This window comes from Salmo salar, chromosome ssa28 (assembly GCF_905237065.1).
Source record: "Salmo salar chromosome ssa28, Ssal_v3.1, whole genome shotgun sequence".
In the NCBI taxonomy this organism is placed as follows: domain Eukaryota; kingdom Metazoa; phylum Chordata; class Actinopteri; order Salmoniformes; family Salmonidae; genus Salmo; species Salmo salar.
In genome coordinates this window covers 667146-684274 of record NC_059469.1, presented here as the reverse complement: position 1 = coordinate 684274, position 17129 = coordinate 667146, and the positions used below count along the sequence as shown (strand labels likewise).

The 17129-nt window shown below is 42.1% G+C and overlaps 2 protein-coding genes across 3 annotated transcripts in view; one reads left to right on the top strand and one right to left on the bottom strand.

Moving 5' to 3' along the window:
• Positions 1-230: 230 nt before the first annotated feature.
• LOC106589267 (BTB/POZ domain-containing protein KCTD5) lies at positions 231-9146 on the bottom strand. The gene is made up of 6 exons (XM_014178998.1): positions 8487-9146; positions 8086-8194; positions 5466-5557; positions 5119-5214; positions 4797-4922; positions 231-4193 (listed from the first exon to the last, which is right to left on the bottom strand). The coding sequence occupies exons 1-6, from the start codon at positions 8838-8840 to the stop codon at positions 4164-4166; spliced, it is 807 nt and encodes a 268-aa protein (XP_014034473.1). The 5' UTR covers positions 8841-9146; the 3' UTR covers positions 231-4163.
• A 208-nt stretch (positions 9147-9354) lies between these two features.
• LOC106589265 (gamma-tubulin complex component 2) overlaps positions 9355-17129 on the top strand; it is a 31984-nt gene continuing 24209 nt past the window's right edge. The window contains exons 1-11 of one of the 2 annotated variants that reach the window (XM_014178993.2): positions 9355-9433; positions 9981-10141; positions 10260-10388; positions 10514-10684; positions 10922-11081; positions 11270-11477; positions 11688-11887; positions 12233-12422; positions 12586-12731; positions 12898-13078; positions 13176-13356. In XM_014178993.2, the coding sequence (XP_014034468.1) occupies positions 9992-10141; positions 10260-10388; positions 10514-10684; positions 10922-11081; positions 11270-11477; positions 11688-11887; positions 12233-12422; positions 12586-12731; positions 12898-13078; positions 13176-13356 (1716 nt within the window). In that variant the 5' untranslated portion in view covers positions 9355-9433; positions 9981-9991. Of the gene's footprint in view, positions 9434-9494; positions 9841-9980; positions 10142-10259; positions 10389-10513; positions 10685-10921; positions 11082-11269; positions 11478-11687; positions 11888-12232; positions 12423-12585; positions 12732-12897; positions 13079-13175; positions 13357-17129 lie in introns of those variants that run through there. The other variant, XM_014178994.2, reaches the window with a different exon arrangement.

Genomic DNA, 17129 nt, shown 5'->3' with positions numbered 1-17129 from the left:
GACAGTACACATTTTCCCAGGTTTTTTAGTCCGGCCCCCCCATTAAATCAAGTTAAGGAGGAAACCGATGTCTTTGCAGCCTGAATGGAGGATGTTTTATGTACGAACCGGACGCGGGGGTTAGCAGTGTATTGCACAAGGCCAGACGATGCAAACCTTGGCGAACCGTTGGGTTTGGCGGAACCGTTGGGGCTAGTAGACAGCTGTACAAAACACAAGTTACACACACATTTTAAAACACAGAGACACATTTTATGATTAAAAACCAGACTGGATTTTGTTAAAAATGTTACATTTAAAGAAACTGCATTGGTAGACAAAATTCCAAAATATAAAATGAATAAAAGCAAAAGGACATCAGACAAAGTTGTTTCATTCTCCACAGTCTCCATTGACAATAGTCACATTTGACATTAATACTGTTGATAAATTAATACACTTAAAATAACTGTTAATAGTTTACATTTTCAGTAAGTCTAAATGTGTATGTGTGTATGTTTATAAATACATGCAGGTGTTACAGATTAACTATGGCAGAATGAGCCAGGATTCAAATGATCCTTTTCATTTTGCATGTGGAGTTTTAGTTTGAGTTGATACTAAATCCAAGGTTGGGGTATGCAGTTTTGTTCAGTTTTCATTAGACAAAGAGTGTATGTTCATTTGAGGTTAACTTTAAGCTAGTTCTTTTTTTTAGCTAGGCCTACTTTTAAATTGACATGACAGGATACAAAAACAACATAAAAACAAAGCATGATTAGAGAGACCCACTGTTCCACACAATAAATCTACACCTAACACAGAGCCATGCCTTCCCTCTGCTCTCCAACCATGCACCAAATACACGTTGCACTAACACAGAGGTCAGACAAATTCCAGTACATAACATAATCTCTAGTACAATGCATGCTCTCATGTTTTTACGAGTATTTTTTTTGCAGATTTGTTAAAATTGCACAAATATTTGAATAGGGCAGTGATGGGGGAACACTATTTTTTTGCAATGATCGTTTTTATCCGAATAAAAAGTTCCTTTCAAAATCGGATGAATCAATCTGCAGTATAAACAAAACAAATAAATGTCAAAAGGAGACATTTGGGTTCACTGAACGTAAAAATAAGTGCTTCAAAAGTGAATGCAAACAATACAGTAAAACAACTGGCAGTATAGTTATCATGGCATCAAAATAAACAGCATAAATTGCCTTAAACATGCAATTCAAGAGAGAAAGCCAAATAAACGTGGCTTATGCAGTCTTGCCATTTTTCCAAAAGAAAAGTGCACTGCTGGTTTTTACTAAGATATACTGGGGCACTGCTTGGATTACAACTACTGTCTCCTTTTCTCTACCTCGGTTGTGGGATAAACTTACAAAGTCAACCACACCTACAGTCTACACACATTTCAGGAAAGAAAACCGGAAGAATGCAGCGACCAACACAGGCAAAGGTTCAGGAGCTACAGGGGTCAATACGGGAGGCTTGGTTCAAAAGTATTGGCATTAAAAGAAAAGGAGTTAAGTCTGATAATCTGCATTACAGATGAACAAACAGGCCCTAGTCTGGACGACAGAATAGACTCGTAAAGGTCTATTCCAGGGCGCGGGGGGGGGGACGACGGACTGTGCACAACACAGGTCAAAGGCACAACACTGGACACGACAAAGGGAAATAGAACAACCTCTGGGAGCTTTGAAAAAGGCCCAAAGAGGAGAAAGTGTCTCTCTATCAGACAGTCAGTCAGGCATTCTTCTAGCAGCACAGTCTGTGCACTACTGCACTTTTGTCCCAGTTTCGTAGTAGAATTGCACAACATCCACTCCAAGAGGACAACAGCACAGGTAATTATGTGTGTGATTTAAGCCGAACGCATTCTTAAATCATGCTGATATAACATAATTGCACCAAATATTCATTATACACAGGAAAAGGTGTATAGATTTTGTGACGCCAGTAAAACAAAAATGATGTGATATTGGTTACCTGTGGGGTACTTCTTTTAAGTACACAGTCAGATTGACAGAATAAATTGAACATTTCAGAAGTATTACAAATGGGGTAATGCCAGGATTTACTCCTGGGACAATGATATGTGAATAATAAGAGGTATACTCCAGACAAGCTCGTAACCATCACTGTTGGTTGGCACAGAGAGATGTGACACTGAGAAACAAAGTATAATTTCCTTATTTTCCCCCAACGTAACAAGTCAAAAGCTGAAGTCACATCCATGCGGAATTTTCAATACCCAATGTTCCTGTGGTTACATCTACTCTATAAAAAGATCCAAACGTATGTATTTAAAACATTCATTTCAGCATACTCTAGAATTAATACAGTAAATACTGCAAAATGTAAAGCAAAGCTGTTAAACTGAATGTACACCAAGGTGTTTACGAGGCAAATGCAGAGTGAGTGACAATTGGCATGAAAATGAAACAACGCCAGAGGGAAAAGGGGCTCTAGGCTTTGAGGCATCATACAGATGGATACAAGTCCAACAGGGTCACAAGACCACTGTGTAGGACACATACCATCTTTCGATGTCAAATAAAAGCTTTTTCAATAACCCGTCTCTTTAATCTCCGATTACAATTCTAAGATATGCAAGAGAACATAATAGTATATCTGCGAGAAGGATCATTTGAAAGGGTTATAAGTAACAAAAAAAAATCTACTTAGAAATTGTGACGCTGAAAAACTGGGTCGCTGATCATAATTTCAATCATGAATGAATAGCAGAGGCACTACATACACAAACGTACACCTTTGTCATTGGGGGAAACAACTCAGGAAAATTGGTTTAGAGGAGTGATATTTCCTCGCTCAACGGAATAGAACTCACCATACTACACAAATATAACAACTATGAAACAGAAATTAATAACTACATCATTTGCATTCATTTTTTTTCTCCATATAATTTCATTATATATAGATTTATATTCCTCACATGCCTGACAATTGTGTACATGTGTGTGTGGTTTAGTCTTTTAAGTTGTGTGTTTTCTTTTGCACTGAAACATCCTTAGTACGGCTGTAAGAAAATGTGTGCCCTCCAGGTGACAAAGGAATTTGACCCGAGCCAAAAATAAAATGTGTGTGATGGATGCTCAGCAGTGGAAGTCACTGATGAACTATGGTGGGGTGGAGCCTCTGTTAGACAAGGGTCTGTATCTCCCCACTATCGTCTGGTCTTATTGGGCAAGAGTTGCTGTGAGAGCAGGACTGACTGCACAAGAAGACCAAAAGAGAGATGCTGTAGAACAGGGGTGTTCAAATTTTACCCAATGAGGTCCGGACTACCGCTGGCTTTCTGTTCTACCTGATTATTAATTGCACCCACCTGGTGTCCCAGGTTAAAAATCAGTCCATGATTAGAGGGGAAGAATAACAAAAAAAAGCAGTAGAACTGGCTTTGAGGTCCAGATTTGAATTTGAGGGCTGTAGAATATTCCTGTGACTTCTCTGTCCTTAGCCCCACTTCTCGGCTTTCAGCCTCCCAAGCAACTATGAACTGCCTTAGTGCTCCAGCTGTGGAGATGTAAGGACTAGGAGTGGAGGTCAGAGGGTGGGCTATGTTGCTTACAGCATCCTCTCACCCCATAGGTGAATCTTCAGGGTTGTAGAAGGGGCAGGTCACAGTCAGTAGATTTTTCGGCCTTTCTTTTTTTGTCCTTTGAAAGTCCTGAGGAGATGATCACAGATTTCCACCGAGTCGACAAAGCGAGACAGAAAAGGAAACGGCTCCCCATTAACTGTGTGATCCCCTGAATGAGGACAGTGACAATGATTTAGCTCTGTGTGGATGTACTATGGACAAGATGGGGGCTGTGATCAGGGGCAAAACCAGAATCTTCAAAATCCAACTTATGACAAAAGGTATTACATTTAATAATAAATACTCTTTTGTCATCTTTTCAGAATCCCTCAAATGTTCACGAATATAACTGAGAATAAGAAATGGCGATGGTGTTATGTTGTAGCACTGTAGGCGAGGAGGATGGGAAGTGGAAAGGCACACCCAGAGGAGGGGGAGGTGAAGGGGGGCGTGGGGTTGGTGATGGAAGGGGTGAAGATATGAACCATGGCTGAGGTGGTGCAGGAGACTTCAGGAAATGTCACATGAGCTGAGAAGGGTGAGCTCAGGCCTGGGAGTCTCTTTACATCCGTGAACCTCGCTCCTGGAGGATCTGTAGGGAGAGAAAACGTGTCAGTCTTGATCCAGCAACAGTATATACCTCAATCCAAAATGAGTGGGAGAGATAGGCACTGGCTAATCTCTCACGGACAGACGCACGTAATATAAATGGTATCGCAGCATCTGTCAACAGACTGTGGGATGCGACGACTAACGGGGAACTTTGTTACGGTGCTCAGGTGTTTTCGTCACTGATGATTTGGACAAATCACAGTTTCACAGGTGTTCGCATCTTTCGAATTTAGGAAGGAGAGGGGACTTTTTGCCCTTAGACTTGTAGAGGAGGATGGAGCTAGAGGTCTGCTTCCATTCCTCGTTCTTGTATCTTTTTCTAACACATCTGCCCCCAGAACCTAATCGAGCATCTGACATAATTATGCAAGAATTTAGTTCTGAGTTTCCAAGATTAGGCACCGGCTAATTTCATGATCTTATTTGAAGGAAACAATGCAGCTCAATCTACACATTAGACCACTTTTGAAGTCAGAAACGCCTGACAAACTTTGATGTTGCAGTGAACTACCCCTACAAGCGAGAATCTTCTGACTTCATGCCCAACATATGAGTTCCAGACACTCTCAAATGCTGATCTCACCTTGGCCTTCTCAGTGGGCTCGATAACAATGCCGTTAGTGGAGTTGTTGAGCTCCCGGGAAACCACACATAGGAATTCAGCCTGGTCCTCGTTGCCATAGTTATAGGACGAGCCGATGCTTATGAGCTGTGAGGGGAAATGGGAAAGGGTAAGTTGGATTGTAAATTAGCTTAAAAGTAATCTTCACAAGAAATTTTAGGCAAAGTTTGAGATTTCAAAATGACCTTTAAAGGCACTGGAAAAAGGGAGGGACATTACCAGACTTACCACCAATGACCTATGGATTTAAAGACAAGCGTGACATGAGGACTATCAGGCTCACCTGCTCAAACTTCCAGCCGTCTGACATTGTGGACACCATTTGGGTGAGCTCCTCCTCCTGGCACTGCAGCACCCGATACACATGCTTCACTGGGCCCTGAGAGAAAAACAGATACTACAATAAAAGCCACCTGTACACATTAGGGTTAACTTGCCAGTAAATGTTTTGCTTTTGAACAGTGCCATATGTGCGCGTGTGTCGGTATACACACAAACCGACTTGTACATACACTCATCCTCTGACATTTTAGTGTTTGGTTTAGCATGTGTTATTTCACAACATCAATGGCATCATCCATCCCAGTCCAAGGCCTTTCCGTTCATCATGTCTGCATTTCCCTGACATACCTGAGATGTCCTGTTCTCGTTGTCCCGTATCCTCTCCTTGACCAGCCTTACTAGTGATGCAATATTGTAGAACTCCGCCTCCTCAAGGACACCTGAGAGAGCCAACCAATAGTTTAGTCACATGATGTAGAACTAAGAAGAACTAAGAACAGATATAGCCCTTGGTTCACTCCAGACCTGACTGCCCTCGACCAGCACAAAAACATCCTGTGGCGGACTGCACTAGCATCGAATAGTCACCGCGATATGCAACTTTTCAGGGAAGTCAGGAACCAATACACACAGTCAGTCAGGAAAGCAAAGGCTAGCTTTTTCAAACAGAAATTTGCATCCTGTAGCTCTAACTCCAAAAAATTTTGGGACATTGTAAAGTCCATAGAGAATAAGAGCACCTCCTCCCAGCTGCCCACTGCACTGAGGCTAGGTAACACTGTCACCACCGATAAATCCACGATAATCGAGAATTTCAATAAGCATTTCTCTACGGCTGGCCATGCTTTCCTCCTGGCTACCCCAACCCCGGCCAACAGCGCCGCACCTCCCACAGCTACTTGCCCAAGCCTCCCCAGCTTCTCCTTCACTCAAATCCAGATAGCAGATGTTCTGAAAGAGCTGCAAAACCTGGACCCGTACAAATCAGCTGGGCTAGACAATCTGGACCCTCTCTTTCTAAAATTATCCGCCTCCATTGTTGCAACCCCTATTACCAGTCTGTTCAACCTCTCTTTCGTATCGTCCGAGAACCCTAAAGATTGGAAAGCTGCCACGGTCATCCCCCTCTTCAAACACTCTAGACCCAAACTGTTGTAGACCTATATCCATCCTGCCCTGCCTTTCTAAAGTCCTCAAAAGCCAAGTTAATAAACAGATCACTGACCATTTCGAATCCCACCGTACCTTCTCCGCTGTGCAATCCGGTTTTCGAGCTGGTCACGGGTGCACCTCAGCCACGCTCAAGGTACTAAACGATATCATTACCACCATCAATAAAAGACAGTACTGTGCAGCCATATTCATCAACCTGGCCAAGGCTTTCGATTCTGTCAATCACCGTATTCTTATCTGCAGACACAACAGCCTTGGTTTCTCAAATGACTGCCTCGCCTGCTTCACCAACTACTTCTCAGACAGAGTTCAGTGTGTCAAATCAGAGGGCCTGGCAGTCTCTATGGGGGTACCACAGAGTTCAATTCTCGGGCTGACTCTTTTCTCTGTATATATCAACGATGTTGCTCTTGCTGCGGGTGATTCCCTGATCCACCTCTACGCAGACAACGCCATTCTGTATACATCTGGCCCTTCTTTGGACACTGTGTTAACTAAGCTCCAAACAAGCATCAATGCCATACAACACTCCTTCCGTGGCTTCCAACTGCTCTTAAACCAAATGCCTGCTTTTCAACCATTCGCTGCTCGCACCCGCCCGCCCGACTAGCATCACTACTCTGGACGGTTCTGACTTAGAATATGTGGACAACTACAAATACCTAGGTGTCTGGCTAGACAGTAAACTCTCCTTCAAGACTCACATTAAACATCTCCAATCCAAAATGAAATCTAGAATCGGCTTCCTATTTCGCAACAAAGCCTCCTTCACTCACGCCGCCAAACATACCCTAGTAAAACTGACTATCCTACCGATCCTCGACTTCGGCGATGTCATTTACAAAATAGCTTCCAATACTCTACTCAGCAAACTGGATGCAGTCTATCACAGTGCCATCCGTTTTGTCACCAAAGCCCCTTATACCACCCACCACTGCGACCTGTATGCTCAAGTCGGCTGGCCCTCGCTACATATTCGTTGCCAGACCCACTGGCTCCAGGTCATCTATAAGTCTATGCTAGGTAAAGCTCCACCTTATCTCAGCTCACTGGTCACGATAACAACACCCACCCATAGCACACGCTCCAGCAGGTATATCTCACTGGTCATCCCCAAAGCCAACACCTCCTTTGGCCGCCTTTCCTTCCAGTTCTCTGCTGCCAATGCAGAGAACTGGAACGAATTGCAAAAATCGCTGAAGCTGGAGACTTATATTTCCCTCACTAACTTTAAACATCAGCTATCTGAGCAGCTAACCGATCGCTGCAGCTGTACATAGCCCATCTGTAAATAGCCCACCCAGTCTACCTACCTAATCCCCATATTGTTTTTATTTACTTTTATGCTCTTTTGAACACCAGTATTTCTACTTGCACATCACCATCTGCTCATCTATGACTCCAGTGTTAATTTGCTAAATTGTAATTACTTCGCTACTATGGCCTATTTATTGCCTTACCTCCTCACGCCATTTGCACACACTGTATATAGACCTTTTTCTTCTTCTAGTGTTATTGACTGTACGCTTATTTATTCCATGTGTGTTGTTTGTGTCGCACTGCTTTGCTTTATCTTGGCCAGGTCGCAGTTGTAAATGAGAACTTGTTCTCAACTAGCCTACCTGGTTATATATATATATATATATATATATATATATATATATATATATATATATATATAAATACTTTTTTTAAATGATACTAACCATCTGCAGAATCCCATTGCTTCTAAATAAAGCATGGTGTGTGATAGGGGTTGTATTTTACACTTTGGGGACCATTTGTACAGTCTTACCTTCCTCTGCCAGGTTCTTGTCCATGATCAGTTTCCCATGCCGCAGGTAATTCAGAATGGGGCCAAAGTATGTGGGGTCCCTGTCGATTAGGTAAGCACCCGTCTCATCCTAGGATATTTATAAAAGTGTGAAAATGCAAATCACATGTCTGCTATTTGAGTGTCAGATAAAGGTTTCTCTGGTGCTTCTTCATATGCACATAAAATAATGCATTATTGTAAAATGGCTGAGCATTACACTTTAATGAGTGTTACAATTGTCTAACATTTTAGCTAGGCATTTTAAAGTTGTTTGGGTGTCATCTCGGGCGTGATGAGCGGCTGTGCATTATGAATGCTACATTGATGCACCTTGATTGATGATAGAACGTTATGCCAAAAATTATTATCGATTATGTTACCTTATCAGAGTCCAAATCTGGATCTTCTTGACACAATCGGTACAGGAACGATTTGGGGTCCCTGCACAATGTCTGTTTGGTTGTAACAAAATAGGTTCCACCAACATTGAGGCAAACCCAGCGGGATTCTGGCTTCTCGGCTGGCTCCGATGGGGAACTGAGGTTGCTCTTCATTGGGAACCCAAACACCGCTCTGCTAGTACTCGACACCCCAGGACTGGTGGGCAAGCTACTCCGTGGTGAAACCATGAGAGTGGGCGAAGCAGCCAGCCGAACAGAGCCTCGGACATCACGGTGCTCGGTTTGTTCTATTGTGGCAGTAACACTCTGCTCCACAACATGCAATTCGGCCATATTTTCTTCGTCAAAAACCACCACTATTATTACACTTCAGGGTAACAATAATGCTTATCGATTTGTAAACACAACGGGGCTCTTTTTCCCCAACAAGGTGGCTGACATTAGGGCGTTGCTACACACATTCGATAATATCCACACATAAACCCTCTAAACAAGACATCGATATTACTTAGTTGAAATATACTATATGTTTTGACACGTCGCTTGCAATCTTTTCCAAAAACAAACTGGTCATTCTTGTTTATTCAAACGTTAATCAGAAAGAGGGCAATCCTTCCGGGTTGGAACGTCATTACGGTATACTTCCGCTATGCCGTTTCCCCCCTCCAAAATAAGAGTTAATGAATAAATATAAATGTTATTCTGCTTGCTGTCGGTCATACAATAGAGATTTAAAATTAAAAAGGTGTTCTCTGTTGGTGATGTTGTAAATCTCCTTATATGAAGTACTTTTAATTAGAGGATTTTATATCTAAACTTTTATTATGAAAAATCTTATACTGAGTACATGTTGTGTTGCTACCATTGGTTGCCACTTGCAGGTAGTTGGCGTGGCGGTAACTGCTTGTAGTCAACAGAGGCTTCAGGTAATGCGCTACACAGCTAGCTAGCGATCAATGTTGCATGCTGTTAATCATGCTGCCATTGCTAAGATTCCGTTCATTAGCTAACCAGGGAGCTAGATAGTTAAAAGCTCTATTTTCAGACCCTACTTTAAATGTAACGTAACTAGCTAGCTCCCGGTTTCTGTACCACCAACTGAATTTTGCTCAGCCCAGAGTACCCCTGAAGTACCCCCTCACATTAATTTTACCAGTAGGCCTATGGTCTCATGAGTTTTCTCAAGTGCCCCCTGTGGATAGGGCAAGTACCCCCAGGGGTCCTAGTACCACTGGTTGGGAACCGTACTGTACTAGGGCACCCGCTAGAATCTGAAACAACACCAGTCTTGTCCCTATGCAGCCAGAGAAGTTGCAACATCAGGACCGTGGTGGTAGATAGCAATTTACCACATTCATTTACACATTTGCATGCTTCAACTTTGAACTGCCAGTATGACATTATTCAACCAATTGGTTGTTAGAGTGTTGACAGAGGTTTGATTATTGACTATCACCACCTTTCTCATTTCAGCTGCCTGAGCCATGAGTGAGTTTCGGATACACCATGATGTCAATGAGCTGCTCAGTCTGCTTCATGTGCGAGGAGGTGATGGGGCAGAAGTGTTTATTGATCGACTGCAGAAGAACAGGACACCTTACATCACCACAACAGTGTCTGCACACAGTGCAAAGGTGATTGATGGGGAAGTTATTGGCAAATGTTTCATAGGTTTATGATCTTCCTATGCGATTCCTACAAATTATTAAACTTTGATTAAACTTTCAACGTTGATTAAACTTTCATTCACAGGTCAAAATAGCAGAGTATTCAAAGACGCCAGAGGACTTCCTAAGGAAATATGATGAGCTCAAGTCAAAAAATGTCTGCAACCTGGACCCACTCGTCTACCTCCTATCAAAGCTTAGTGAGGATAAAGAGGTAATCACTTACATTTCACATCTAATGTTGTTCAGATGCTGACAACTGCACTGTTCAAATGTCAAGTACAGTACAGTATTATGTTATGTCCCAATAACATTGTGTTGTGCGTTGATCTTCTCCAGATGCTCCAGTGTCTGCAACATAATGCCAAAGAAAGGTCTGAAGTGTCTGCTAATGCGACAACAAGTACAACCTTTGCTATCCGTCCAACCAGCACTAAGATGTCAATGCAGGAACTTGAAGAGCTGCGCAAGAAGCTGGGGAACGTCACTGCCAGCTCCAATGTGCCCCAGGTGTGTACTTGTGTCATTTTAAGGTTAATTTGAATTAGGGCCAGGATATTTTCTTCCTGACCAGGAAAGGCCTGATGCCCTATTATAGTCTATTACATATTTTGACTATTACTAGGTCAGGTCATGTATTCAGGAAAAAGTCCTGGCCCGCCTCAAGTGAGCCGGACCAATTTGTTTTGAAAAGGCTAGAGTTGAATACATCTCAAAGTTCTACTACTTTTCCCCCCATGTTTGCAGTCTGCTGAAGTCACACGAAAGATGCTGAGGGACAGACACAACAAAAAGAACCCCACTCAGCCCAACCCAGTGTTTCCCAATTGGGTGTATGACCGTCCTGCTCTGATTGGGGACTTCATCACCGGTGCCACAGCAGCAGGAGACCCAGAAGTGGCCATTGGTATGAATGCTCCTCATATCTCACTTTGACACATTTTGATTGACTTCATGAAATTCCTGCATAGTTTCACTGACTGTGTGGCTGCTCATTTTCATGTAATAACAAAATGTGTGAAAATGTACCTGGTAGGTTTAGTGGTTATGAGGATGAGCATGCCACAAATAATCTATTTGGTCTTTTATGATCAGGTACAATGCCCCTGCCAGCCCAGGAGCAGGCGTTGGTTGATGATTTGCTGTTTGTGCTGGTTGGTGTGGACGGCAGAGACATCACGGCCCAGCCTGTCCTCGGGAGGCAGAATCGCTCCTTCATCGTTGACCCAACCCTTGACATGTCCATCAAGGAGCTGGTCAATAGGATACTACCAGTCGCCTCATACTACTCTACTATAACACGGTGAGTGAACTTTAAAAGGGGAATATAGCTGCTTAACTTTGTTTTGTCTCATTTGCTAGACTCAAATGTAGATCCTTACACCATCTGGAGATGTATCGAAGGAAAATGTGCGTTGTGTTGTCAAACCGTTTGGTTTGTGTTTTCTGGCATAACATTTTGGCTGTGTTATGTCTGGCTGCTAACATTGTTTGTCTGTGTTATGTCTGGCAGCTTCACTGAGGAGAAGTCGTCTTTTGAGTACGGCCAGGTGAACCACGCCCTGACGGCAGCCATGCGGACCCTGATGAAGGAGTACCTGATCCTGGTGACTCAGCTGGAGCACCTCCACAGGCAGGGCATGCTCTCCCTGCAGAAGCTCTGGTTCTACATCCAGCCCACCATGAGGACCATGGAGATCCTAGCCTCCATTGGTAAAGCCTTCATGATCAAACAATAAAACATCTGTATATGATCCATATGCATCATATATTCGATCAAACAATATAATGTGGTTGGTAGATATATTTGCGTTGCACTTTTGGACACACTTTTGGACATTCAATTGTATTATGCTTAGACCGACCTGTGAGTGGTGTTATGCCGGTCTTGTTTTATGGTTTATGATTATTTGGTGTTGGTTGTGTGTGTGGTATGGTCATTAAGGTATGTTGTTGCAGACTGCCCAAAGTAAAAAGTACTCATAGTATAAAAAAAATAATTCTCCAAATGTTATTGATGTCTATTTAATCAGTGGGTGCCATGTTATGTTTTCAAAGCCTCCTCGGTGGACAAAGGAGACTGCATGGGTGGGTGGACGTTGAGCCTCCTTCACGATCGTACCTTCAACTACACTGGCGACAGTCAGGCCCAGGAACTATGCCTCTACCTCACGAAAGCAGCTAGTGTCCCTTACTTTGAGATACTGGAGAAATGGATCTATAGAGGCATCATCAAGGACCCTTACAGGTACAGTCTTTTGTCGCTCAACTCATTTACCACAATTCTTACATTGAATCACATCAGTACTTTTCTACTGGGTCACAGGCTTGGACATGACTTAAGACACAATTTAGATTTCAGACAATGAGTTAGTACAGCAGATTTTTGGTGATTTATTTTGTCTTCATAGTGAATTCATGGTTGAAGAGCACGAGCTACAGAAAGAGAAGATCCAGGAGGACTACAACGACAAGTATTGGGATCAGCGGTACACAATCGTACAGCACAGAATTCCATCCTTTCTTCAGAAAATGGCAGACAAAATTTTGAGTACAGGTAAGACACATCATACTATTTGGATCAGATTTGTTCCGATCACTTTTTAGTGCATCCTGACAATGCCCAGTGCAATTCACTGTTCCTGTGAAAAACTAATAGTATCAAGTTCTTGATCATTTGCTGAGTTGTTTGAGTTTGTTTTTCTTCTCGTCCTATTCTATAGGTAAATATCTCAATGTGGTGAGAGAGTGTGGCCGGGACGTGACTTGTCCGGATGCTAAAGAGATCCTTTACACTCTCAAGGAGAGAGCCTACGTGGAGCAGATAGAAAAATCCTACTACTACGCCAGTAAGGTCCTCCTAGACTTCCTGATGGAGGAGAAGGAGCTGGTTGCACGCCTTAGGTAAACAACAACAAAACTATAAATAGGTCAATAAAGTGTGATGGGTATTTCGAATTTGGTATGTATTGTTGTATGCTAAGAGATGCATTCTTCCTAGGTCAATCAAGCACTACTTCTTGATGGACAAGGGAGATTTCTTTGTCCATTTCATGGACCTGACGGAAGAGGAGCTCAAAAAGCCAGTGGATGACATTGTCCCTCCCAGACTGGAGGCCTTGCTAGAGCTGGCTCTGAGGATGAGTACTGCTAACACAGACCCATTCAAAGATGACCTGAAGGTAAATATGCTACAGTACCAGTCTGTCATTTATGCTATTTTGATTACAACAGCACTATCTAGTGGTTATTAAGGAGAGGAGCCTAATTCCTTATTCATTCCGGTTCATACATTCTGTACACAGTATGTATTGAAATATTGTTTCATGCATGCATTATGATGAATGAATAGGCTCATGTAACCTTCCCAAAATAAGTACTTGAAGAAAGTTCTCTTTGTCTGAGCATATAGCTTACAGTACTTGAAGAAAGTTTGAGAGTGACGGTCTGAGTTTGGTAGCGCTCCAGTCCTGCCTGTCATAATAAGCAGGACATGGAAATCATATTACAGTATATCCCAGAGAAATATAAGTGCAGTCAATGTAAGTAACCTAATGCATGTTCCTTTAACTGTTAACTCAGATTGTATTGTCAGCAATAATCACATGCCCATAGAATTTATTTATATTCTTTGCACTGAAACCGTCTACCTTAGGAAGAAGCCCACTGTGGGCATCCCACTCAGTATGATTGGCTCAAATGTGAATGTCACTGACATGTCTACCTCGCATCTGCCTCTCATAGTAGCACTAAAAACAAACAAACAAGCAACCTACCTACATGTACATTTTACCTCAATTACCTCAACTAACCTCTACCACCACACATTGACTCGGTACTGGTACCCCCTGTATATAGCCTCCTTATAGTTTAAAAAAAAAGTTTGTTATTGTATTAATGTTTTTAGCAAATATTTTGTTACTTAAAAAAAAAACTCTGCATTATTGGTTAAGGGCTTGTATAGTAAGCATTTCACGGTAAGGTCTACACCTGTTGTATTTGGCGCATGTGACAAATCAAATTTGATTTGAAAAGTACTAAAAATAGCCCATGTTAACATATATTCTGAGGAACAAGGTTCATGAAATTGACAACTTACTAACATCAGAAAACATTCATGTTCTGGCCATCTATAAAACACACTTGGATAATTCATTTAATGCACTAGTAGCTATACATGGTTCTAGAATATATAGATAAGAGAGAAATGCAAATGGAGGAGGTGTTGCTATGTATGTCGAGTCATACTCCTGTCGTGTTCTTCTCAACCTTTGTCAGATGATGTAGAAGTAATATGGCTACAGGATCATCTGCCTCCTATTCTCGTAGGAAGTTGCTATAGACCACCGAGTGCTAAAAGTCAGTATTTGGACTAGATGTTTGAAATGCTCAATAATGTATGTGATATCAACATGTCTATTTTCTGGGTGACCTAAATATTGACTGGTTGTCATCAAGCTGTCAACTCAAAAAGAAGCTTCAATCTGTAACCGATGCCAGCAATCTGGTTCAGGTTATCAGTCAACCTACCAGGGTATTTACAAACAGAACTGGAACTAAATCATCCACGTGTATTGATCAGATCTTTACTAATGCTGCAGAAATCTGTTCTAAAGAAATATCCACACCCATCAGATGTAGTGATCATAATATAATAGCCATATCTATTAAAACCAAAGTTCCAAAGACTGGACCTAAAATTTTGTAATGATGATTCCTATGTTGAAGATGTGAAAAATATTTGTTGGTCTGATGTGTGTAATGAGGAATAACCTGATGCCACACATGAAGCATTTATGAAACTGCTTCTTCCGGTTTCTAATAGGCATGTGTCCATCAAGAAACTGTTAGAACTGCCAAATCCACATTAATACAGTGCACTCGGAAAGCATTCAGACCTCTTGACTTTTCCCACATTTTGTTATGTTACAGACTTATTCTAAAATAGATTAAATAGTTTTTTTCCCCCTCATCAATCTACACACAATACCCAATAATGACAAAGCAAAAACAGGTTTTAGACATTTTTACAAATGTATTAAAACCAAAAAACGGATTACATTTGCATAAATTCAATCTTGGTTTCATCAGACCAGAGAATCTTGTTTGAATTTACCACAGGTGGACTCCAAGTTGTAGAAACATCTCAAGGATGATCAATGGAAACAGGATGCACGTGAGCTCAATTTCGAGTCTCATATCAAAGGGTCTAAATACTTACAGTACCAGTCAAAAGTTTGGACACACCGACTCATTCAAGGGTTTTTCTTTATTTTTACTATTTTCTACATTGTAGAATAATAGTGAAGACATCAAGACGATGAAATAACACATATGGAATCATGTAGTAACCAAAAAAGTGTTAAACAAATGTAAATATATTTGATATTTCAGTTTCTTCAAAGTAGCCACCCTTTGCCTTGATGACAGTTTTGTACACTCTTGGCATTCTCTCAACCAGCTTCATGAAGTAGTCACCTGGAATGCATTTCAATTAACAGGTGTGCCTTGTTAATTTGTGGAATTTCTTTCCTTCTTAAAGTGTTTTATTTAACCTTTATTTAACTAAGCAAGTCAGTTAAGAACAAATTCTTATTTACAATGACGGCCTACGCCGGCCAAACCTGGACAACGCTGGGCCAATTGTGCGTCGCCCTATGGGACTCCCAATCACGGCCGGTTGTGATACAGCCTGGATTCGAACCATGGTTTCTGTAGTGACGCCTCTAGCACTGAGATGCAGTGCTAGAGGCACTGCATCTCAGTGCCTCTAGCACTGAGATTTTTCATCTTTGAACTTTGAACTTTTTCATCTTTGAACTTATATGGTGATTGGCATCTAAACTTTCATAGTATTACTACACCGACCGGGAACACAGTTCGTCTTTCAATCACCCACGTGGGTATAACCAATGAGGAGATGGCATGTGGGTACCTGCTTCTATAAACCAATAAGGAGATGGGAGAGGCAGGACTTGCAGCACAATCTGCGTCAGAAATAGGAATGACTTCTATTTAAGCCCTTGGCAACGCAGACGCTCGCGAGCAGTGTTGGTGCAATAATTGAATAACATAGATTTCTACAGTTATTTTGCAATGCACGCGACGTGAGCGGTGTGGTCAGCCTGTAAGACCGCTGCACCACTCGGGTGGTGTTAAAAAAAAAGTCAATTTTATGGCAAGAACAGCTCAAATTAGCAAAGAGAAACAACAGTCCATCATTACTTTAAGACATGAAGGTAGCAAAAACCTTCAAGCGCTATAATGAAACTGGCTCTCGTGAGGACCGCCACAGGAAAGAAAGACCTAGAGTTACCTCTGCTACAGAGAATAAGTTCATTAGAGTTAACTGCACCTCAGATTGCAGCCCAAATAAATGCTTCACAGAGTTCAAGTAAAAAACACTTCTCAACATCAACTGTTCAGAGGAGACTGTGTGAATCAGGCCTTCATGCTCGAATTGTTGCAAAGAAACCACTACTAAAGGACACCGATGAGAAGAAGAAACACGAGCAAAGGACATTAAACCGGTGGAAATCTGTCCTTTGGTCTGATGAGTCCAACTGTGAGATTTTTGGTTCCAACCGGCGTCTCTGCATGTGTGGTTCCCACCGTGAAGCATGGAGGAAGAGGTGATGGTGTGGGGGCGCTTTGCTGGTGACACTGTCTGTGATTTATTTAGGATTCAAGGCACACTTAACAAGCATGGCTACCACAGCATTCAGCAGCATACGCCATCCCATCTGGTTTGCGCTTAGTGGGACATTTGTTTTTCAACAGGACAATGACCCAACACACCTCCCAGGCTGTGTAAGGGCTATTTGACCATGAAGGAGAGTGATGGAGCACTGCATCGGATGACCTGGCCTCCACAGTCACCCGAACTCAACCCAATTGAGATGGTTTGGGATGAGTTGAACCGCAGAGTGAAGGAAAAGCAGCCAACAAGTGTACA

Coding starts and splice junctions, on each gene's coding strand:
- LOC106589267 (XM_014178998.1), bottom strand. CDS start 8,840: ATGGCCGAATTGCATGTTGTGGAGCAGAGTGTTACTGCCACAATAGAA. Junction 4,923..5,118: donor ACGGCTGGAAGTTTGAGCAG/GTGAGCCTGATA, acceptor TTCCCCTCACAG/CTCATAAGCATCGGCTCGTC. Junction 4,194..4,796: donor AGCCCACTGAGAAGGCCAAG/GTGAGATCAGCA, acceptor CTCTCCCTACAG/ATCCTCCAGGAGCGAGGTTC.